The 24,501-nt window shown below is 43.7% G+C and overlaps 1 protein-coding gene across 1 annotated transcript in view; it reads right to left on the reverse strand.

Annotated features, from left to right (window-relative positions):
* The window catches only part of LOC129865076 (semaphorin-3C-like), a 45,872-nt gene extending 25,962 nt beyond the window's left edge, over positions 1-19,910 (reverse strand). Inside the window, exons 1-2 of the mRNA XM_055937548.1 lie at positions 19,700-19,910; positions 13,642-13,816 (exon numbers count right to left, since the gene is read on the reverse strand). Coding sequence (XP_055793523.1) covers positions 13,642-13,777 — 136 coding nt within the window. The 5' untranslated portion in view covers positions 13,778-13,816; positions 19,700-19,910. The remainder of the gene's footprint in view (positions 1-13,641; positions 13,817-19,699) is intronic.
* Between the last annotated feature and the right edge of the window lie 4,591 nt (positions 19,911-24,501).

Here is a 24,501-nt window from a genome sequence, read left to right on the forward strand (position 1 = left end):
AACTAATTAAAACCATGCTTCACTCCAAACCACTCTTACCTACATCCCTCCAGAATAAGTAGGCAGGGGAGAGATGTAAAGACCTTCTTGGAAAGGGTTTTATTTGATCTTTTTCTTATGCTTGAGGGAAAGGAGTGTTCAGTTTACAAGCCTGCGGTCTCCTGCTTCTGTTTTTCCTGGAGCAAAAGGTGCTGACTCTCACTTAATGATTCCTGTTTACAGTAGGGTTTATTGTAGCTCTGCTCAATGTGGATCCGGAAACCCCGCTAAAGTCAATGCTCTTGGTACAGTCTGATTCTATCCATATTGTCCCTCTGGAACATTCCACAAGAGGAACAAAGTGTTCAGAGGGGTGTGGGGTGAGGCGGCCCGGGTGAAATAACTTATTATCATTAACTCCGTATTGTTTTCTCAGTGGAGGAATTGGAGACTTTCATGTTTCCTACCGTGGGTGGAAGCCCTAACTAAGTCCAGTGTTTTGGGGGGAAACAGCGCGGCAGGCGTGCGTCACATGACCCCGCCGCCCAGCTGATCCTCTGTGAGGCGAGCATAGCCTCTGGTGCATACCAGGGATCCAGTGTCTGTCTGCTCATCATGACCCCAGCAGGGAACACAGGAGTCATGCCTGGGTACGCATTACAGCCTTCTCAAAATGTCACAATAACCGCTGGTGTACCGCACCTGCACTCTCTGAAGAAAACATGAAGACTCACTTCAAGTGCTTCTCCACCATTTTCTGCCTGAGATACATGGGATTTGCACAATTCAACATGCGTCTAATTTATAATGAGATCGGCTTACAAAGAGAGATGGTGGCAGGCAAGTCTGTGGATGTTTATTCTACTACCCATTAACCTTTGACCTGATGGGATCGGAAGTCATCCTTGTGGGACGAGTTAAGCTTTTGACGCCATAACATTAATACGTGGCTGGGGAAATGTAATCAAAGCAAACCGTAAACAATATAATGGCTGTCATAGATCAGTAATAATGAGTCCCAGAAGTATCCCTTAAAGCATTTGAGGACAGTGGCTGGTACATGTACAGTACGGTCTGTTACCATATAAATCATTGGGTTGACAATCAAACCCATGCTCTTACGATGAGTTCGGTACTGTTTATTGAAAACCAAGATATCAAATGGGAGCTCCCATATGCTCTCATCATAATGAATTATAAATCCATTAGGTTTTAGTAATATTTATTAGTCATGGGCTTAGCCTGCATTCCACTATGATGACATCACCAGCAGAGATCCTGAGTATGTCATAAGTGTTTGTGGATATAATTGGCTAAATTGTCCTTGTCTGTCCAGTCTGCTATCGATGGTGCTGTTTATGTAGACTGGATTCACTCAGATGTGGCTTGAGGAAAAAAACTGGCTCTAACTGTTAAACATAATGAGTAAGAATGTTGGTCAATGTTATTGGCTCGGTTGAAGTATTCAGGGGGTCGTAAAATGTGAGGACACCACCCTTGACAGTAAGACGTTGGGGAGGTCTGGTATGTAGGTTGAGCTGCTGTGGTGATGACTGAGGATGAAATGGCGTATCCCTTGTTGTTTAGGCATCATGGACAGGATACAAAAACATTTCTGCCCTCGTTACAGAACACGCCCGCAGTAGGAGAACGCAGAGCAGGACTCAGTAGAGGATTGTGGGTAGTCTATTATTTATGTGGGCAGGCGGGCCGCACCTTCCCCCGTGTGCCTCCTGCTAGGACTACGGAGTTCACTTTGACTGTGAGCGTTCACCCATGGGGGCTCCGCTGTGCAGGAATAGCGTTCTGACCAGGAGCGGTCATCCATGTAGTGGACTGAAGGTTGCAGAGCAGCCGACCGCTACAGGTGAGCGCACAGTAATACCTCTAGTCCCTTTGAAGAGTGGTTCATTTGTGAGAGCTTGGTCAAGCGGAAGCGGCACAAAAACCTTTTGTAGGGGCCAAGAGACCACAACGGTCATTCAATATTTAAGACTAGTGGTGGGTTGCGGGCTTCGCGTGGTCATACACTGCCGCAGAGCAACTGCAGATGTTATCTAGTCTGAGTGGAGTAGACTACATATTTCGCATGCAAGACTAAAACCCAGATATAAATCCATACTAGCGGTCGCCCAAGACATCAGGTCAGAGTTCCTCGATGGTGATAATGTAACTAATGAGCCTAATGAATACACATTCACCTTGACATTACAGCAGGTTCTCAGATGATCTATATTTCATCAGCTTATTAAACACTTTCGATTCACATTTGCATTGATCCCCTGTCCAGTGAACCTTGCACGGAGGGCAAATCTGTTTAAGACAGCAGACTTTTAATCCAGTCTAAAATGTACCCACCAGGAACATCTGATGACATGACCAGACTACAAGCCGTGATCATCATTCCCTATAAACAAGTATTCTGTAAACTAAGGGAGGATAGCAGAGAAAGGCAACAACCGTCCTGCATGCCACATAGTACTGTCCATAAGGAACAAAACAGTTGTGATGTCAGTCTGTAGAATCTAAGTGAAGGATTTGGGCAGCAGCAGGGACTTGTCCTTCCGCCCATGATGGTATTACTGTAATTAAAATCATGGAAGAGATTGCAGTGTTCATTTCATAATTTTATAAATGTAGATGGGATAGGCCTTGTCTTGTTTCATGGTGCTGTGATTACATTGAGGGGGAGTTAAGGGGAGGGAGACGGGAATGGTGCCACCACAGAGAATAAGAAGTTTCCCTCCGGCGAAGTGAAAACCCATAACACGGAATGACAGACTAACTCTCCCATTTGTTAGGCTGATCAAAGTAGTGGGCCTCCACCATGATCCCCTCCAGTAAACAAGCCAGTGGTGTTTTAGGTTTGGCTCGCCATACAAGGAACAGTTTATCACATTGCAGAATTGTAAAAAGACAGATTCAGCGCCGCTGGAAAGTACGCCGTCTGGCTTTTGCAAGAGCGATGAATATGTGGGTCCCCCCCAAGATCGGGTTTTAGGATATGGAGCCAGCAGTCTGTGTTGGTCGGCCCACTGAGCCACCCTGACAGGCTCATTCTACTCTCCCTTTGTGGGGGGGCACCAGCTGGGGACTGACACTCAGGCTGTACTGAGCCACCTGTAGTCCAGCTGTGTCCAGGCAGGGTCAGGTGCACAAAGAGGCAGGAGAGGTGTCAAAGGATCAGGATTACGGCATTGTGTGAACGGACAACATCCTAATATGGATGCCGTACACGGTATAGGATGGTTCAAGCCAAGGCTCATCTGGGGCTGAAGTTTAAGAGAACCAAGTCTACTCAACCAAGATTTAATCCGCTCTACTCATAGGAGTACTTAAAAGCTAGACTAGGTTAAATGGTTAACTACGCCTGTGGAGTGTGAGTTCTTGCTGTATGTTGGCTACCTCAGTGTCTGAGAGCCAAAGGCCCAGAGGTCTTCAGACCCCATTAACACCAGAGCTGGGCAGGCAGCCAATCACAAACCTCCCTTTGTGTCTCAGATTCAATGCAGGCCTTTTCAAAATGGGCCGCACCCTCAAAGGCCATCATGAATTCATTAACCACATGCAAATGGGGCATTGTCTATTTTCAACGACTAGGACCTGTGTTCCACTGTTTTCAGGGGCAGGATTTGTCGGATCCCAATCACTCGCCTTGATAAATATTGAAGCATGGGCTTAGTACACTTCCGCCCCCTGATTCACGTACCCACTGAAGATGGAGTGGGTTTCTTTATAAACGTCTGACTTTAGACCTCTTGCCAAGTGTCGGTGCTCTTTGTGAGGACAATGCCACATCTCCTTGGGGGCAGTTCTGCATGGCTACACTCCTCTAATACAATGTTGGTACATTCACACATACTGCGCCACTCACAACCTTTATCCTGGCAACTCAAAGCTTCGGTCTGGCTCTGGAGACGCTGACCGGCACGAGGACATTTCTTCCATCTCCATGGGGATATAGGCCTAGCCTATAGTACCTCTACAGCATACAGTGTTATAGCAGGTGGTATATAGGCAGGTAAAGCAGAGGGGACGGGTTGGGTATCGTGCCAGAGCATGGTCTCCTCCTTGTCCCCCCCGTAGAGAGGGACCACCCAGAGTCCCAGAGTGGCCAGTGCAGGGCGACAGAGTCGTCTGGCTGTCCGTCTGTCTGACATTTACCACATTCTCGGCCAGGCAAGAGGAGCAGGAGCACACAAACTCACCGCTCAAGCATCAACACACTCCTCTCCATAGACATACAGGGACTGCTTGTGAGGAAGAGGGACAACTGCTCGGCTGACTAACTCTCATCCCATCCAATGTCATCATCCTCTTCCCACCATTTTCTGTAAGTTACTGCATTATCTAGCAGTCTCCAGACATAATGTAAATGTAAATGTAAAATGTGAATAATGTCAGGGGACTCTCATGGTCATATGTAGGATGACTATTCTCATATTAGCCTTTAGTATGACCTCCCCATCATTGATTTCTCACTCCATTTTCACTACGTAGGACACAAGGGTAGAACACGAGGGCATAGAGTAATCTTTCTCCTTGGCAGTGAGTGTGGTTCTCTAAGACTCTGCAGGGTGAGGTTACTCAGCACCAGCGTCAGAGCAGTCTTCGTTACACGGATGACCTGCGCTGCAGCAGCATTGGGTAATATCCCCTCCAGGAGTCTGAAACCGGAGACGCAAACCAACCTGTCCATCACGCTAGCTAGCGTTAGCCTTAATTAGCACCTGGCCTCTTCACCTGACACAGCATCCCACCAACCCCCCCTTAGGGCCTCTCATGACCTTTCACCTAACCAGTCCTCAAATTACTCCTTCACCCCGCCCGCAGATACTAAATCAATGTATTTTTACTGTGCAGACTACAGGCCCCATGAGACCAGAGGGAGGGCCAATATTGGACTATAAAATGTGCCTTCTTGTATTATACTTAAGCTAAATTGTTTATTCTATTCTACTGAGTCATTTACTTTACGTTCGTATTCTTATCTTCCATTATTTATTATTGCATTGTTGAGAAGGAAACTGCAAGTAAGGATTTGGTTGGACGGTGTATATCATGTGTATCCCGTAAATACGACTAATAAAACTTGAAACTGTCACGTGTAGAGGAGGTTTAATAGACAGTACTGGGCCATGAGATTCTCCGATTTATTAGTGGAGGTGGAAGAGAAGCAAAGGCTGAGAAAAGTTTAGGCGAATGGGGCAGAGATGACATGTTGAGATTTTGTTTTGTTGGATTAAAAAGTCTATATTTCCTGTCTGACATCATGCAGATCAAACGTTCATCTCAGTGCTGTTGAATTATGGTGAGGGTCAGTGGTGTAAAGTACTTAAGTAAAAATACTTTCAAGTACTACTTACTGTAAGTCGTTTTAGGTATCTGTACTTTACTATTTGTGACGACTTTTACTTTACTACATTCCTAAAGACAATAATGTACTTTTTACTCCATACATTTTCCCTGACACCCGAAAGTACTCGTTACATTGTGAATGCTTATCAAGAGAACATCCCTGGTCATCCCTACTACTGCTGATCGGGCGGATTCACCAAACACAAACACTTTGTTTTTAAAGATGTCTGAGTGGTGGAGTGTGCCCCTGGCTATCCGTCAATTAAAAAGGGTGCGGTGTGGATTACTTAATATAAGGAATTTGAAATGATTTATACTTTTGATACTTATGTACATTTGATCAATTACATTTACTTTTGATACTTAAGTATATTTAATAGTAAATACTTTTACTCAAGTAGTATTTTATTAGAGTCATTTTCTAATAACATATCTTTACTTTTACTCAAGTATGACAGTTGGGTACTTTTTACACCACTGGTGAGGGTACAGAGAGTAATAACTGGTCACAGACCTGCAGTTTCTTTGAACCTTCACTCAAAACCGATATGTTATGACCAAGATGTCAGAAAAGGGCCTTGACCTCGAAAAGGCTAAAATAACTCACATTTTGTCATTGATCCCAACAATAAAATACAAACATTTTCACTGGTATAATAAAAAGTTATTCCAAAAGAGTCACTCTGAGCCTTGTTCCATTGTTAGTGAATACAGTGCATTCGGGATGTATTCAGAACACTTGCATTTTTCCACATCTTGTTACATTACAGCCTTATTCTAAAATTGATTAAATAGTTTTCCCCCTCCCCCTCATCAATCTACACACAATAGCCCATAATGTCAAAGCAAAAACTGTTTTTAGAAATGTTTGAAAATGAAAAAAAATGTAATATCACATTTACAGAAGTATTCATACCCTTTACTCAGTACTTTGTTGAAGCACCTTTGGTAGGGATTGCAGCCTTGAGTCTTCTTTGGTATGAGGCTACAAGCTTGACACACCTGTATTTGGGGAGTTTCTCCCATTCTTTTCTGCAGATCCTCTCAAGTTCTGTCAGGTTGCATGGGGAGCGTTGCTGCACAGCTATTGTCAAGTCTCTCCAGAGATGTACGAGCGGGTTCAAGTCCGGGCTCTGGCTGGGCAACTCAAGGACATTCAGAGACTTGTCCCAAAGCCACTTCTGCGTTGTCATGGCTATGTGCTTAGGGTTGTTGTCCTGTTGGAAGGTGAACCGTCACCCCAGTCTGAGGTCCTGAGCGCTCTGGAGCAGGTTTTCATCAAGGATCTCTGTACTTTGCTCTGTTCATCTTTCCCCTCGATCCTGACTAGTCTCCCAGTCCCTGCAGCTGAAAAACACATCCCCAAAAACATGCCTTTTGGCAAACTCCAAGCGGGCTGTCATGTGCCTTTTACTGAGGAGTGGCTTCCGTCTGGTCACACTACCATAAAGACCTGATTGGTGGAGTGCTGCAGAGATGGGAGAACCTTCCAGAAGGACAACCATCTCCACAGAGGAACTCTGGAGCTCTGTAAAAGTGACCATTGGGTTCTTGGTCACCTCCCTGACCAAGGCCCTTCTCCCCCGATTGCTCAGTTTGGCTGGGCGGTCAGCTCTAGGAAGAGTTTTGGTGTTTCCAAACTTCTTCCATTTAAGAATGATGGAGGACACTGTGTTCTTGGGGACCTTCAATGCTGCAGACATTTTTTGTCCCAGATCTGTGCCTCAACACAATCCTGTCTCGGAGTTTTACGGACAATTCCTTCGACCTCATGACTTGGTATTTGCTCTGACATGCACTGTCAAATGTGGGACCTTATATAGACAGGTGTGTGCCTTTCCAAACCATGTCCAATCAATTGAATTTACCACAGGTGGACTCCATTCAAGTTGTAGAAACATCAAGGATGATCAATGGAAACAGGGTGCACCTTAGCTCAATTTTGAGTCTCATAGCAAACGGTCTGAATACTTATGTAAATAAGATATCCGTTTTTTAGTTTTAAGGCATTTTCAAAAATTACTAGAAAACAGTTTTCGCTTTGTCATTATGGGGTATTGTGTGTAGATCCATGAGATGTTTCTATATTTTTTTTATCCATGTTACAAAAAGGCTGTAACGTAACAAAATGTAGAAGGGAAGGGGTCTGAATACTTTCCGAAAGCACTGTATGTAATTGTGTTAATTTAGCCTTTTCCATTTTATTATTTAAAGAACCATGTCCTTTTCTTTCGAAACTCACTTAAGCTCAAAGCCAGTATGAGAATAGTTCTGTGTGCAAGATAACATATTTAATGATACATCTGTAAAAAAGCCAGAAAAAGAACGTTGAGAATACATTTCACTGAATCAATAGCCTAAATTCCCAAAGACCAACCGTCACCATTTCCATTTGACCTTGTGCATCTTCCAGAAAGATACCGTCTCTTCCATATTGATGGCCATTGATTACCTTTCAACACGGTGCACGGGATGAACACTAAAACATTCATCTGGGGCGGCAAGGTCAAAGACAGGAATGTCAAAACACAGAGACAGAGAAAGGAGGAGAAAGGAGAGAAAAGGTATGACTGACAGAAGGCTTGTCAAACCCTGTCCGCAAACACAGCAGCCGTAGGCTTTGCTGCAGCCTGTACCCGCTAACTTTCACTGGAGAATGTCCAGGTTCTAACTCAATCAATTAGCTCGGCTAGCAACAGGACACATGCCTGGAGACACAAACAACAACCACACAAAAAACGACCCCAGTCAGCCTGGTTATTTGTATGTCTAAACATCTCTCTGTCGACAGTAATGACAGGTCACTGGTTTGTATAGCCTTGAACTCCCTGGAGCATACCATCACGGATTTGTGATTTCACTTCAAAGGCAAATTATGTTCCAAATTACAAGTTTAGATGCACTCTGGGAAAAATAGTGTAAAGCAGATATGGGATGCTCTGTGAAATTATAAGCATTTTACTTTACTTCCATGCCCCTGAGCACTAATGCAGACACACTGGTCCACTTTTGCCCCGCGTCAGCCCTGCCTATAACCTTTGACGACCTTTGACTTCCTATTGACCCTGCTGACAACCATGCAGGTAGCGGTCTGTTTGACCTATCCAGGCCCCGTGATTGCAGAGGGGTCAGGGATAGAAAACAAAAGCCCATTGAGAACACATTATCATGAGATCTGGGGCAAGTTAGGCGATTTTTGATCAGGTTTTGAGATTTAGGTTCGGCAAGGATAAAACCTTGAACATCAAACCACTGGCTCAGACCTTCCCATTAGATTTAAAGTTTGAGACATTATCTTACAGGAGGTGAATGTTACATTGGCAAGGCTCTGCTGTTTAACTTCCAAATGAGTCCTTCACGTAGGAATTCGGAAAATGTTTTACCTTGGCTATGTTTCAATTCCACTGAATGCACCTCTTGATTTTCCTCAGTAAAACGCTGAGGAGTCTTAGAGTTAAATCTGAAAGGGGTCAAACATTTCAGGATACCTTGAAGTATTCAAAATATTCACTTAACAGCTCAGAGCCTCAATTTGTTTTATAAAGAGGGACGGAAAAAAAAAACTGTCAGTTTCCATGGTGATTCAGGGAAAAGTAGAAAGTAATCAAATGTGAAGAATTTGCATGCGCACACACCCACACACCATCCCACAATTAAATAAACATACTTCACAGTTGGACGACCTCCTGATAGTCATCCTTTAGGAATAATGACGGCTAGGAGGAGATTCTAATGACGCATGATAAAAGAAGGAACTCATCTGAGGAAGCTGTGGAACCAGAGCATCCGTTCTATGGTGAAAGGCTGTGAGACAGACGGCTGTGTGTGTGTGACGTCTGGTTCCGCTCAGGGTTTGGGAACAGGAGTAGCTCCCAGAGAGAGGGAACACGCATTACAAGAACACCATCTTAATCAATCTCCCACACGTCTCAAACTACAGCTACGCGACCAAGGCTCTCTACCAAGGACTAGACAGAAGGATTCAAATAGACACCTGCTGAAACACACATAGATATACACAGACTTTTTTTTTTTTTACATCCAAATACTTGTATATTTTCGTAAGCCTCATTTACACAGTGATACCCTGACCGCAGTGTTTTACCAGGACAGATGACATTAATGACATCTTAAACAAAGACCAGCACACACCCTGAGCCACCCCGAGTCAGCAGTGACAGTGACCATGACTCTCAACACCCTCTGCGTTAGTGTAGAATCCTCTTCACAATCACCCAGAGAGAAACAAAACCCAAATCACCCTACCAGACCGTATACAGACAGCCTTAGATGTGTGATAAGTACCATACAGCCATAGCCCTGGGCAGGCAACTCGTTAATACGGCCTCCTAACAATTAGATCAGGGCTAAAACGTTGTCGTATTGGCTTGTAAACTCACTGGCAGAAATGTTTCACCTGGGTCAAACAACAGAAAGTATCAACATGGCATGAGCCTTTCTGACCAAGAAACTGATGATCTAACGTTTTTTTCTACGCTCAGCAATTTGGCCAAATAAACTGAGATGAAATCCAGATACTGTATGTTCAAAAGTATATTTTGCGGAGTAAAAAGCCAAGACAGAAAAGTGAATTCTGTTTCTGATTAAAAGCATATCACCTATGTCACTGAATCAGGTTGAGAAAGGACAATGCTATGTGACCACTGGACCAGACCCAGATTCATTTTCCACTTTAGTTGAAATTGAAACATTTCTCCGTATAATCTATGGCAGGGATTTAAATAAACACAGATTATCGACATCGCAGTGCACTTGACTTGTAGATCATGACAGAGATGGTGGTAGTAGTAGCCATCAAATCACGACGCCTAGGGCTCCAAATCCCAAAAGCTTTCTCTGAGCAGGTGAGGTGTAAATCTGACTGGACTAGGTAATCCTAACCCGGGATTCAGACAAATATTTTATTACATTTTCTCTGTGTTTGTCTGAATCCTGGCCTAGGATTAGACCTAGTCCAGTCTAATCTACACCTCACCTGCTCAGAGAAAGCTATAAGACACTGTTAGTGGTTTATTATTCAGTCCTTAGTCCTGGGATTTGTACCATTCTCACATTTTAATGATTCATGGGAAAATATGGCCCTTATCTTATTTTATCCGTGGCTGACAAAACACAGACTTCGGAGTGGTCCGCTATTCATTATTTTAACTTTCACTGAGACAGATGGAGTTTGTGTTTTGGAATATGTCAAATGAAAGGGGTCGCTAGACTAAATATTGGGGAAAATAAGTGATTGAAAACAAAAGTTAAAACAAATCTCTTATCATGCTACTAAATCCATAATGCTTTTTGCTAAGAATTGAACCCCCTCATTTATTTTCCAGCTTTACTGAAACGTATTTGACTGTTTATTATATAGGGCTGCGTTCTGGGGCCTGCGTTTCTCATTGTTTATTATTGTGTTTTGGTTGCCGTCCCGTTGCGTTGCGTTTGCTTCTCCAAGACAAGATTAAGCAGTGTGAGGGAGCAGGAATGTCAGTGACGGCAACTTCTCCTGGAGACGCGAGCTGACTCACTCAGCCACGTGAACCTGCCTTACCCTCGGCTAGAGTTTCAGGAGAGAGGGAAGAAAAGATGGGTAGCTAGAGGGAGGGAAAGAGAGTGAGATACTGTGTACTGACACAAGTCTCCTCCCAGAGTTTATTTTCTCTTTTTTGGTTTAGTCAGTTTAGGCTGTAATAATAAAGAGTCTTTACTCTAGGGAACTACAGTATATCTCGCCTCCAGTGCAGAACCTTTGACACACACCCTTACACTTGCTGCTGACTGGACCTCCCACATGTTACCCTCTCTGGGCCCTGTACCTCTCCTCTCCCCACCCTGGTACCCTAAATACTTCCCTCAGTGAGGACGTCCACACTGGAGTTTATTTGAGAGAAGAGTCCTCTCCCTCGGTCAGAGGAGTCTCCAACTCCCTACATCTGGATCTCTCCCAGGCAGAAGCTCCACTGAATGCAGGGTGAAATACGGAGCCTGTCCGCCCCAACGGAAAAGGATTTCCAGCTCCACCAACATAGATCAGTTCAGCTCAACTCCCCTGTGCTTAACATCCCGGACAGCTCTAAAATCACAGCATGGAAGCTAACCAGCACCTGAAACCTTGGCTCACAATCAAATCTCCAATCCTTTCTTTACCTTGAAATGCCCTTCCAGTCACTGCCAAATCCCCTCCGCTTCTGTTTTCACACTAATTCAATCCGATGAGTCCCAAGGGAACGAAGCACCTACATAGATCATCCTAAGTGACATACACACACCTGACTTTTCAAATAATTTGTTTTTAATAAATCAAGCTACTACCGGTCCACCACAAAACCAGAGCTACCCAACCAAGAACCACTTTAGAACCTATTTGACTGATAATAGTTCCCTTTGACGTTTCACTCGGATACAATAGAACCGAACTAAAGCAGGAAATGGGGACAAATCAAATCCACACATGGAAAAGGGATTAACCAATCACATGATCAGCATCAGGGATAGATTAATTTCCAGCATGTTGACCGTGAATCATGGAGGTCAGACATTTTAACAGGGCAGGAGTGAATAGGCCTACCGTGGTTGTATGTAAAAGCTACAGAGGTATTTGAGTGGTTTGGTCTGTTTGCAGTGAGCGAGCAGGCTTTTTCCAAGCCACCCCTAATGCTCCACACATCCCCTAGACAAGTGTATACAGCCTGGGTCCTGTCTGCGAGCAGCTCTGCTGAGTGGGGCGTTTCACTGCCTGTCTCTGTCTGACAGCTGGGCTACAGCACTCAAGACAATCACAGAGAAACACAGAGAGAAGAAGAGAGGGAGAGGAGAGAGAAAGTCATCAAATGAAAGGAGAAAGGAGAGACAGTAGGAGAGAAGGGGCGGAGAGAGGATGAGAGCCAATGAGAGGAAGAGAAAGGTGCTGGGAGTCAAGGAAAAAGATGACCACAGAATATCACAGCCTTTCCAGAGACAATGAGTCACAACACCTCTTCACACTGTCTGAGCACTCAGACGCCGCACAGACACATGTGCAACAAAGACATAGCACAGCCACAGTCTTTCCTGCATTGGACAAAATAAATCAGCCTGGAGGTACTGAAAGATAATCAAACATACCCAGCAGTTGCTGTACAACATCAACACCAGTGTACAGCTACACCACTTATGAGGGGTAGCTGGTTCCTGAAAGCTAGAGAAACAAGAAACAACCCCTCTAGCCTCCTCCCCCGCAAACTCCTTCCTAGTTCAGAGGGTTAATAAGTCATCCAATCATGTGTCAAGGAAATTAAATAAAACAGAATCAAACCAAGAGGCTGTAACAACAATCCCAGGGAAAGGAAACAGTGCCTCCATCCACTGTGTGCGTTTAAAGTTGAACCAGGACCAGGACCAGGACCAGGACCAGGACCAGGATCAGGCTGAGCCAGGGCAGTCAGTCATGACACAGTACAGTACAATCTCACAGATGTACGGCTCTGGCTCGCCTGACATGACATGGAAGAGAACGGAAAATGGAACCACGATCTCAGGGTCTCACAGGCCCAAACCAAGAACATGACAATGTTAAGTCCCACAGGGACTAAGCAGCATGGGTACTATAAAGTTTAGAGCCCCCCTCCCACTATCTGGCAGAGAACACTGATTAAACGTCAATCAAACACAAACATCTAAGGGAATGTCTGAGATGACCTCATCTCTGTCACGTTCGTTGACGGAAGAATCAGACGAAGGTGCAGCGTGGTAAGCGTACATCATTTTTATTTGATGAACACAAAAAATAAATAAAAATACAACCGAACGTGAAGCTACATGCAGTGCAGAACGCAACTACACACCAACAAGATCCCCAAACTAAAGGTGGAAAAAAAGCTGCCTAAGTATGATCCCCAATCAGAGATAGACACCTGCCTCTGATTGGGAACCATACTCAGCCAACAAAGAAATAGAAAAACTAGAATGCCCACCCAAATCACACCCTGACCTAACCAAATAGAGCAGGGCGTGACAATATCAGACATTGCAGAGAAGGTAATTATATAGTATTTTCTTGTTAGTTCAAAATGACGAAGATGATTGTACATCCTCTGGATGACCATATGTTACCCATTAACACCATAAACTAATAGCTTCGTTGTGTTCTGTAAGTTCATCACAGCTGTGGTAAAACACAGCAGACCAGGATGAGACTAAGCCTGCGGTAATGCTTTAGGGGATTTCTGGAGAAGGTTAGATGGAGGGGTTAGATGGAGGACATGTCTGTCCGATGCTTAGGGATTCACTGTTGGAGTAAACAGGACATTTCTTTACCTTCGAAGGAGAGGAAGACTCTTGGCAGTGGCTGGAGGAAGCTGGAGACACAAGTGAGGAGGAGAGAGAGAGCCAGGAGGGTGGGTCCGACTCCTATCCAGGGCGGGGTCTTCACAACCCCCTCCGGCCACCTCATGACAGCAGGGCCTCAGGAACCACAACTAGTCCAAATGACCTGAGGGAGGAGGAGAGCGGTACATCACTGGTCAGACTACAGTACCACATATGCAGCAAGGATGTTCAAATCCAGTCCACGAGGGCTACACCATCGCTGATTTTCTTCTCTTCCCGGTAGTTAATAGATCGCAGTAATTGATTGATTCACTCATCTGGTTTCCCAGGTCTGAAACAATTTCTGATTAGAAAGGTAGGATTAAAACTAGCAGTGCTGCAGCCCTCCATGATCTATTCCTGTCCTATGGTGTCTACTTCCTGTCCTATGGCGTCTACTTCCTGTTCTAATAAAAACAATAAATAATAAGGATCCGTGTTAAAGGAGAGATATCAGTGTCACATGACAGTTAAATCCATCAGTTACCACGTCCTTTAACATGGCTCCCTGTTATGGATGAGATTCATCTACACAAAAGAGCTGGGGGAGAATCTCCTCTCTGCCTTCACTCTGCTTCCATTATTGGACAAGAGGAGTTCCATTATTGATAAAGACAGGTATTACCAGGGGACTTTCTTCTGTAGAGAGATTATCTTACTGCTAACCAAAGACTGAGCTTCTCACTGCCTCTGAAAAACTGAGCAGGCTCTTCTGCCCATGGCCACGCCACTCAATGTATTGTGCGCAAAGTATCAATTTTGGTTTAATAGAAAGTAAAAATGGGAGAAACAATAAAATTCACCCACACAAAGGCATATTCTCATGGCTTATAGAGGAGGGTGGGATATCTATGAAACTTTCAATTTGGGATGCAGCTGATGGAAAGGTTGAGGCACTGGGATCAGATGAACCATATATCACCCAGCTGAAATGTAACCTGCATGACGGGCTTGGGTCGTCGTTTGAGGGGCCGCGTGTGAAGAGTTAGAACGCATACGGAAAAGTGCAGAAGGGCTAAGATCTCTTTGGCAGCATGGCTTCCTAAACCGGCCTTAGCCCTCCCTATCCCAGCCCAGCCTAGCTGGGGTGAGTTCCCGGAGAGAGAAGCCCTTGCGCTGGACTGGAGATGTCAGCCTCACAGCTGCTTAAACCATCACTGGAGAACGGAGCCTCTACTGCTGCTGAGTGCCAGGAGTCATTACTGTGAGATAAGACACAGGCCTACCATGACACGCCACCTCAGTAGGATTAGAGACACATACAACTGGAACTTCTCTCCTGCTTTACATCTACCACGGTCATACTGTATAACCTGTCAGGTGATATCATGGAGCTCCCTACAAATATGACTGGCACCTAGCTAGTACAACTGACCTGCCTAACCTCCTAAGGCAAGTCTAGCAGCCTGGTAGTGCTCCATGTACACAATCAAGCTCCACATTGATATACATACCAGCCTTATAAGGAGCAATGCTCCACGTTCTAGTGTACAAAGCCATGTGGTTAGCCATAAACATTAATTTGTCTGGCGAGACTGTAGTCAGTCCAGAAACACTGCTGATTGTCGAAGCCTTGCCAGGAATCCTGGAAATGATAATTAAATCGTTCTCCATAAAGGAGGTGGACTTGAATAAATACAGCAGTACATTACCGAGGGGGTATAATGACAATTGGGTTTATTGTGTGTTGCTTGGCCCTTTGCCTAATGAATTTCCCGTCTCTCTTTCAAAAACTACTAATCGATGAATGTATGACAACATTTTAAGACCAATTTGTTTTTCTTCGATGCCGAACAGGAGATCTGAACGTCTGGCTCTGCCATAATGTCTGTACTGATTGAGAGCAATTCCCAAGGCTATCATTTGTAATGGAATAATATCATTTGACACAATTGAGCATGTTTACAGTGCATTGGGAAAGTATTCAGACCCCTTGACTTTTTCCAAATATTTGTTTGGTTAGACTTATTCTAAAATGGATTAAATTAATATTTTTCCTTAATCTACACATAATATCACAATGGCAAAGCGAATACAGGTTTAGATTTTTTTTTAATGAAAAATACTTTATTTACATAAGTATTCAGACCCTTTGCTATGAGACTCGAAATTGAACTCAGGTGCATCCTGTTTCCATTGATCATCCTTGAGATGTTTTTACAAAATGATTGGAGCCCACCTGTGACAAATTCAATTGATTGGAGATGATTTGGAAAGGCACACACCTGTTTATATAAAGTCCCACAGTTGACAGTGCTTGTCAGAGCAAAAACCAAGCCATGAGGTCGAAGGAATTGTCCGTAGAGCTCCGAGACAGGATTGTGTCAAGGCACAGATGTGGGAAGGGTACCAAAAAATGTCTGCAGCATTGAAGGTCCTCAAAAACACTCCATCATTCTTAAATGGAAGAAGTTTGGAACCACAAAGCCTCTTCCTAGAGCTGGCCGCCTGGCCAAACTAAGCAATCGGGGGAGAAGGGCCTTGGTCAAACTCATCATATAAACAGGTGTGTGCCTTTCCAAATCAGGAAAACTTAGTTCACCCCGCTGAACTAAATGCCTACCGCCCCGTAGCATTCACTTCTGTCATCATGAAGGGCTTTGAGAAACTAGTCAAGGATCATATCACCTCCACCCTACCTGACACCCTAGACCCACTCCAATTTGCTTACCGCTCCAAAAGGTCCACAGACGATGCAATCGCCATCACACTGCCCTATCCCATCTGGACAAGAGGAATACCTATGTAAGAACGCTGTTCATTGACTAAAGCTCAGCATTCAACACCATATTACCCTCCAAACTCATCATTAACCTTAAGACCTTGGGTCTCAACCCCACCCATGTAATTGGGTCCTGGACTTCCTGACAGGCCACCCCCAGGTGGTGAAGGTAGGAAACAACATCTCCACTCTGCTGATCCTCAACACTGGGGCCCCACAAGGGTGCATTCTCAGCCCTCTCCTGTACTCCCTGTTCACCCATGACTGAGTGACCATGCACGCCTCCAACTCAATCATCAAGTTTGCAGACGACACTACAGTGGTAGGCTTGATTACCAACAATGACGAGACAGCCTACAGGGAGGAGGTGAGGGCCCTCGGAGTGTGGTGTCAGGAAAATAACCTCTCACTCAATGTCAGCAAAACAAAGGAGATGATCGTGGACTTCAGGAAACAGCAAAGGGAGCACCCCCTTATCCACATAGACGGGACAGCATTGGAGAAGTTGGAAAGTTTTAAGTTCCTCAGTGTGCATATCACCGACAAACTGAAATGGTCCACCCACACAGACAGCGTGGTGAAGAAGGCGCAACAGTATCTCTTCTATCTCAGGAGGCTGAAGAAAATGTGGCTTGTCATCGAAAACCCTCACTAACTTTTACAGGTGCACAATTGAGAGCATCCTGTCGGGCTGTATCACCGCCTGGTACGACAACTGCACCGCCCACAACCGCAGGGCTCTCCAGAGGGTGGTGCGGTCCGCACAATGCATCACCGGGGTCAAATTACCTGCCTTCCAGAACACCTACAACACCCGATGTCAATGGAAGGCAAAAAGATCAAGGACAATAACCACCCGAGCCACTACCTGTTCACCCCGCTTCCATCCAGAAGGCGAGGTCAGTACAGGTGCATCAAAGCTGGGACCGAGATATTGAAAAACAGCTTCTATCTCAAGGCTATCAGTTTGTTAAACAGCCATCACTAGCACAGAGAGGCGGCTGCCTACTTACAGACTTGATATCATTGGCCACTTTAATAAACAGAACACTAGTTACTTTAAGAATGTTTACATATCTCGCATTACTCATCTCATATGTTTATACTGTATCCTACACTATCTTTTGTGTCTTAGCCGCTCTGTCACTACTCATCCATATATTTTTATATTCTTATCCCATTCCTTTACTATATTGTGTGTATTAGGTTTTGTTGTGGAATTGTTAGATATTAGGTTGTTGTGGAATTGTTGATATTACCTGTTAGATACTGCTGCACTGTCGGATCTAGAAGCATAAGCATTTCGCTACACACACAATGACATCTGCTAACCATGTGTATGTGACCAATAAAACTTGATTTGAAACCAAGATTGTACTCTTTGGCCTGAAGGCCAAGCGTCCCGTATGGAGGAAACCTGGCACCATCCCTACGGTGAAGCATGGTGGTGGCAGCATCATGCTGTGGGGATGTTTTTCAGTAGCAGGAACTGGGAGACTAGTCAGGATCGAAGTAAAGATGAATGGAACAAAGATCCCTGATGAAAACCTGCTCCAGAGCACTCAGGACCTCAGACTGGGGCAAACGTTCACCTTCCAACAGGACAACGACCCTAAGCACACAGCCAAGACAATGCAGGCGTGGCTTTGGGACAAGTCTTTGAATGTCCTTTAGTGGCCCAGCCAGAGCCCGGACTTGAACCCGATTGAACATCTCTGGAGAGACCTGAAAATAGCTGTACAGCGACGCTCCCCATCCAACCTAACAGAGCTTGAAAGGATCTACAGAGAAGAATGGGAGAAACTCCCCAAATACACGCTACAAGCTTGTAGCGTCATACATAAGACTCAAGGCTGTAATTGATGGAAATGTTATATTTCATTTTTTTTATACATTTGCATGCAGCATTATTTCTGGACAGAGTACAGTCTCGCCAGACAAATTAATGTATATGTTTATGGCTCTCCATATGGCTTTGTACACTAGATTATTGTCATGATGGGGTATTGTGTGTAGATTGATGAGGGGAATTGTTTTGTATCCATTTTAGAATAAGGCTGTAACGTAACAAAATGTGGAAAAAGTCAAGGGGTCTGAATATTTTCCAAATGCACTGTAGATGGAACGTAATGAGGAAAAAGCAGTCCCATCTGGATTACGACCTGATAAATGGATTGTTTTGGTCTAGATTCGCTCTTCTTCCTGGTTCTATTTGTACAAAGATTCCTACTTTAGAAAGAGATAACCACACTGTAATTACAACACATAAATTACAGAGTCTCTCTCTCTCTAGTCATGACAGAGATGCTATTTAGACCTAGAGCATATAAATAAAAGATGGTAAACAGATAATAATAATAATATTCTGAGAGTAAAGAGTTGAACTCTGTGTGAATTGTCTGTATCGGTGTCTTCCCTCCGCCTACAGGATCTACCAGAGGGGCTCCGAGTGTTCACACCACACCCTGTCACTCACAAGTTAACGATTCGGGTACATGGACATGTTGCCAAGCACACGTTTAACCAGGAAGAGCTAAGAAAAACAAACGTTTTTGTAACAAAAATGGAGGTTTCAGGGCTCAACAGTAACCTGTTGAATAGAATTCAATAATACTTTTTAACTATATCTTTGGTTTATAGTCAATCGTCTTAGACTCACAACCTACAACCTGTTTTTACTCATATAGTTAATGTCAGACAACGTGACAATCTCAGTCCCAGAGCAAAGGCACACTCGTGATCACCCTGATTTATTTGTAATAGTACGTCCTATAACAATTATACTTATTTCTACTCAATGTAAATGTTAATATAACATTTATCCCACCATAAACACAGTATGTGTGCAAACATCAGTGATGAAGAACAACCAAAAACACATTCAATGATCAGCATTACTTTTCAGACACCTCACAGCATGTCATTTCAGACATATCTTCACAATACTCAACACAGAGAACCCCTTATCCATCATTATAGAAAGGAGAAAATAAGCCACCAAACCGTAAACAGGCATCTAAATTAACAAGACAAAAATGCGGTTACATTTGGATCAAGTCTTTTGGAGCTTTTCTTAATACTTGTCTAAATGTGTTCCCTTTCAGCCGTTCTTATTCCCTTTCAGTCTGTCTACCAGTGGGACCCTGCACCTGTTAGCCCGAGTCCATGCAGCTCTCTCCCACTACCGCCTCTCTTTCACGGCCCTGGTGAGTGATCTCTCTGTCACAAAGATTGACTGTCCACACACCCCTGTCCCAGCCTAGGACAGCCCAGCCTAGGACCCACCTTATAAGGCTCCTCTCCTGCTCTGTGTCGATCCCAAAGACCTGGTTCCCTGATTGTTCCTGTGTTGACCCAGTCCTTATCCTCGTCAAGCACTTAAGTACCACTGAGACGGTTCCCTGGTGACTCTCCCAGAAAGAAGGCAGAGAAGAGAGTGCTGCTGCTGTTACATCCAACCGCCTGCAGGACTGACTTGATGAGTGAAAGAGATGGGAGAAGGAAGGGTAGAGAGAGGAGGAGAGAGAGAAAGGGCTGGTTTCCTATTACATACTCTACTGAAGTCCCCCCCTCCTCGCTTCTCTTCCCCCCCCCCGTCCCCCCCGTCCCCCCCGTCAGCTAACGAAACAGCGGACTGATCACCCAATCCCTCCCAGTACTAACATTCATCTGGTGGAGGACTCCTACATCATACAGGCAGACAGACGACTCCTACCTCACACAGGCAGACAGACGACTCCTACCTAACACAGGCAGACAGACGACTCCTACCTCACACAGGCAGACAGACGACTCCTACTTCACACAGGCAGACAGACGACTCTTACCTCACACAGGCATACAGATGACTCTTACCTCACACAGGCAGACAGACGACTCTTATCTCACACAGGCAGACAGACGACTCTTACCTCACACAGGCAGACAGAGGTAACCAGGGAGAAAGCAGGAGAATATGAGAGAGACTGAGCCAGTAACAATCATTTATGTCCAACAGAGCCCTGAACAGTTTACCTAGGGACACTCATTGTCCACTCCCAACACATTCAGTCATATTGCCCTTCAGCAGTAGATTAAAATCAACAGAGACCCTTCCTCCTTCACTATCTACACACCAACCCAATATTAAATATTATTCCTGTTGAATGTTTCCAAATAATAAAATCACATCTAACATGGGCTGGAGACAGTTTCAAAAACATCACATATTTCATAGTAGTGTCGTAAAATGTTACAGCCCAGATATTGAGTTAGTCGGGGGACATGTTTTCTTCATGCTGAGATATTAAAATAGGTTGTTAGACATTATTTGAATTCTGGTGATAATTTGATATAATTATCACAACCCTGTTGTGCTGAGTCAGCTTTGGGGTTTACAATTAAGGGGGTTCTGAAAAGAGGGAGAATTTACTTGTATTTTCCACTAGTGAGTTGAGTAGGAACCTCAGGATGAGATATGTAATGGCATCTCCTCATTTGTACCCCTCTTAAGCCCAGTGAATAGTGCCAAAACAAAACCACATTGTTCAAAGGCCTGACACATACTTAAATAAATGAGATGTGTTACCGCACATAGTAGCCACATGCCATTGTGCGCTATATTTCCAGAGTGTGCTCCAGAGAGCTGTGTGGTATTGTACATTCTACCCAGGTTGTGTTTCCATGAACGGGCACATTTGTGTTGCTCTTGGAATGACTTGAATTCCTGTCAGTTTATGTGTAAAGGCAAGCAAGCAGGATTTACACTAACAGCTTTGAGGTTGAGTTTTCACAGAGCTTGAGAGCTGATACAAACCGCCCCATTAAAAATACATATTTGTCAATGTGTTATGGTCCAATACATTTTCAATATACAATAAACTCGAACAATGCTTTCCAAATGTGTCTTCTGAAATTAACTCAGAGAAAATCGGTTAAAAATACATTGCAACACAATATTAAGACAAATTTAATTTAGTGTGTGTATTTACTACTACTACGTGTGGGTGTGCTCCTAAAGGTGGTAGCGGAGACACAGGGAAATAATTACTCCTCTCTCTGACAGATGGGCTGATTTATGCCTCTCCAATTAAACTGTCAGGATACGGAGCAGCAGAGCGGGAGAGACCATTTCATTGGGCCGTAAAGCCTCTTCTCTTCACCCAGAGAGAATAGAGGCAGACGGGTCTCCTCTTTAACCAGACCCTCTACAGAGGAGAGGAGAAAGGAGCAGTAAATGACTAATGGCTGTGATGAAGCTGAGAGCACGTCAGCCTCAGACAGAAGGGATGGGCTACAACTATCTTCATGACATTACATACAGACATGAGATACATTATTAGAGGACGAGAGGAGGGAAATGAACCTGAACCTTTCTGAATAACAGCCCTCTCTGACACTGTAAACAATCTTGGTAGCTGCAACTCTCTCACACTGAGAATAGGATGCATTCTCTGTGGTGTCATGTAAAACATGTCTGCTCTGTGTTGAAATTCTAAAGGCCAGAGATGATAAAACATTGGTATGCTTCATTTGGAGTTTTCCAAAAACGTCTTGTTGGGAGGATAAATAAATCTTTCAGTTTATAGAACTCATCACGCAATCTGGACTGTCCACCTGTACTTATGACTGTGTCTTTGTTTCACAAGCGGCCACGCACACACACACACACACACACACACACACACACACACACACACACACACACACACACACACACACACACACACACACACACACACACACACACACACACACACACACACACACACACACACACACACACACACACACACACACACACACACACACACGCATGTGTTTTTTGTTGCCACACCGAAGTTAAATACATTGAGCGATGGCTAGGGTTACGGGTGGTTCCACTCTAAGCCAAAATATTCCGTCACACACATCTGCTTTCATGGTATGTGATTCTATACCGGAGCGTTCATAATGTAATACAACAGAAACTCTGAGACTACATGGACAATCTATCAGGCTGAGCATGGAATATTCCTCCCTTCAAGTTTGGTCTTATTCTTAACACAAATCAAGATTTCTCCACTCATTTTTCTTTGGACATTTGCCTTCAGCTTCGCATCATTTCACAGATGCGAAAGTGACTAAAAGAGCTGTATTCAGTGGGCTGTGCGGGAGTTGAACCCACAACCCTGAGCCAATGAAACCTCCAATTGGTTCCTACTGTGCAAGTACTGCCTGGTGAAACAGTACAGGTGGAAAGTCATTATCATAGCTACAGGCTCTAACGAATTAGCAACAATTAACATCTAATTGGAGATGATAAAAGATGTGAGGCAGAGAGCTGACCGCGTCCTGCTCCCCCACTGTGTATCCACCACAGGTATTGAACCCCCATCAGCTGGAGTACAAGCAGTCCATAGTGCTCTGGTCAAAAGTAGTGCACTATACACTGAGTGTTCAAAACATTAGGAACACCTGGTGAAAGCTATGATCCCTTATTGATGTCGCTTGTTAAAAACTTCTTTGGGATAGGGGGGGCGCTGTTTTCACTTTGGGAAAAAATCGTGCCCAATTTAAACGGCCTCGTACTCTATTCTAGATCGTACAATATGCATATTATTATTACTATTGGATAGAAAACACTCTCAAGTTTCTAAAACCATTTGAATTATATCTGTGAGTAAAACAGAACTAATTTTGCAGTCAAGAAGTGAAAAATCTGAAATCGAGGCTCTGTTCCAGGGCCTTCCTATTCATTTGCTTGAAATCTATGGATATACATGCACTTCATATGCCTTCCACTAGATGTCAAGAGGCAGTGAGAGGTGGAATGGGGTGTCTAGCTTGATCTGAGGTCGAACAAGAGCTCTTGGAATGACGTGACCCCAAATTTCCTTTGTTCAGCAAGGCGCGAGAAGGAACCCTGGATTGCCTTCTGAAAAGCTTTCGGTATAGACGGCTAATATCTCCGGCTTTGATTTTATTTGATACATGTGATAATATCATCGTAAAGTATGTTTTTTCAATATAGTTTTGTCAGATTATTGAACGTTTATCGGGAGATTTGGCGTTTTCCATTCTCTGCGTTTGGTGAAGATGGACAACTTCGCGCCCCTTGGCTAGCTTTGGTTGCTAATTTGACAGGAGAAGAGGACATTCTAACACCAAACAACGATTATTCTGGACAAAGTACTCCTTGTACAACATTCTGATGGAAGCTCAGCAAAAGTAGGAACCATTTATGATGTTATTTCGTATTTCTGTGGAAAATGTTTAGTACTATTTTCCGCCCTCATTGCAGGCGCTGTCTCGCTATAACGTAAGCTGTATGTCGTACTAAAGTTATTTTTAGAATTCTAACACAGCGATTGCATTAAGAACTAGTGTGTCTTTCATTTGCTGTACAACATGTATTTTTTATTAAAGTTTATGATGAGTTCTTTGATTAGATTAGGTGAGTGTCAGAAATATATCCGGATAATTTTGTGCAGTTTGGCTACGTATTCACATTGTATAATCACGATTTGTACCGCTAAATATGCACATTTTCAAACAAAACATATATGTATTGTGTAACACAATGTTATAGGACTGTCACCTGATGAAGTTTATCAAGGTCAGTGAATAAATTTATATCTTTTGCTGTTTTTTTGCGATCGCTACCTTTGCGGTGAATGAATGCGGTTGTGTGGTTGGCTATTGTAGTAAGCTAATATAATGCTATATTGTGTTTTCGCTGTAAAACACTTAAAAAGTCTGAAATATTGGCTGGTTTCACAATATGTTTGTGTTTCATTTGCTGTACACCATGTATTTTTCACAAATGTTTTATGATGAGTATTTAGGTATTTCACGTTGCTCTCTGTAGTTATTCTAGCTGCTTTGGTGATATTTGTGATTGTAGCTGCAATGTAAAACTATGATTTATACCTGAAATATGCACATTTTTCGAACAAAACATAGATTTATTGTATAACATGTTATAAGACTGTCATCTGATGAAGTTGTTTCTTGGTTAGTGACTAATTCTATCTTTATTTGGGGGTTTTGTTCAAGCTACCTGTGCTGTGAAAGAAATGTCTGTGCTTTTTTGTATTTGGTGGTGAGCTAACATAAATATATGTGGT

The sequence above is a fragment of the Salvelinus fontinalis genome, chromosome 11 (genome assembly GCF_029448725.1).
Source record: "Salvelinus fontinalis isolate EN_2023a chromosome 11, ASM2944872v1, whole genome shotgun sequence".
Lineage (NCBI taxonomy): Eukaryota > Metazoa > Chordata > Actinopteri > Salmoniformes > Salmonidae > Salvelinus > Salvelinus fontinalis.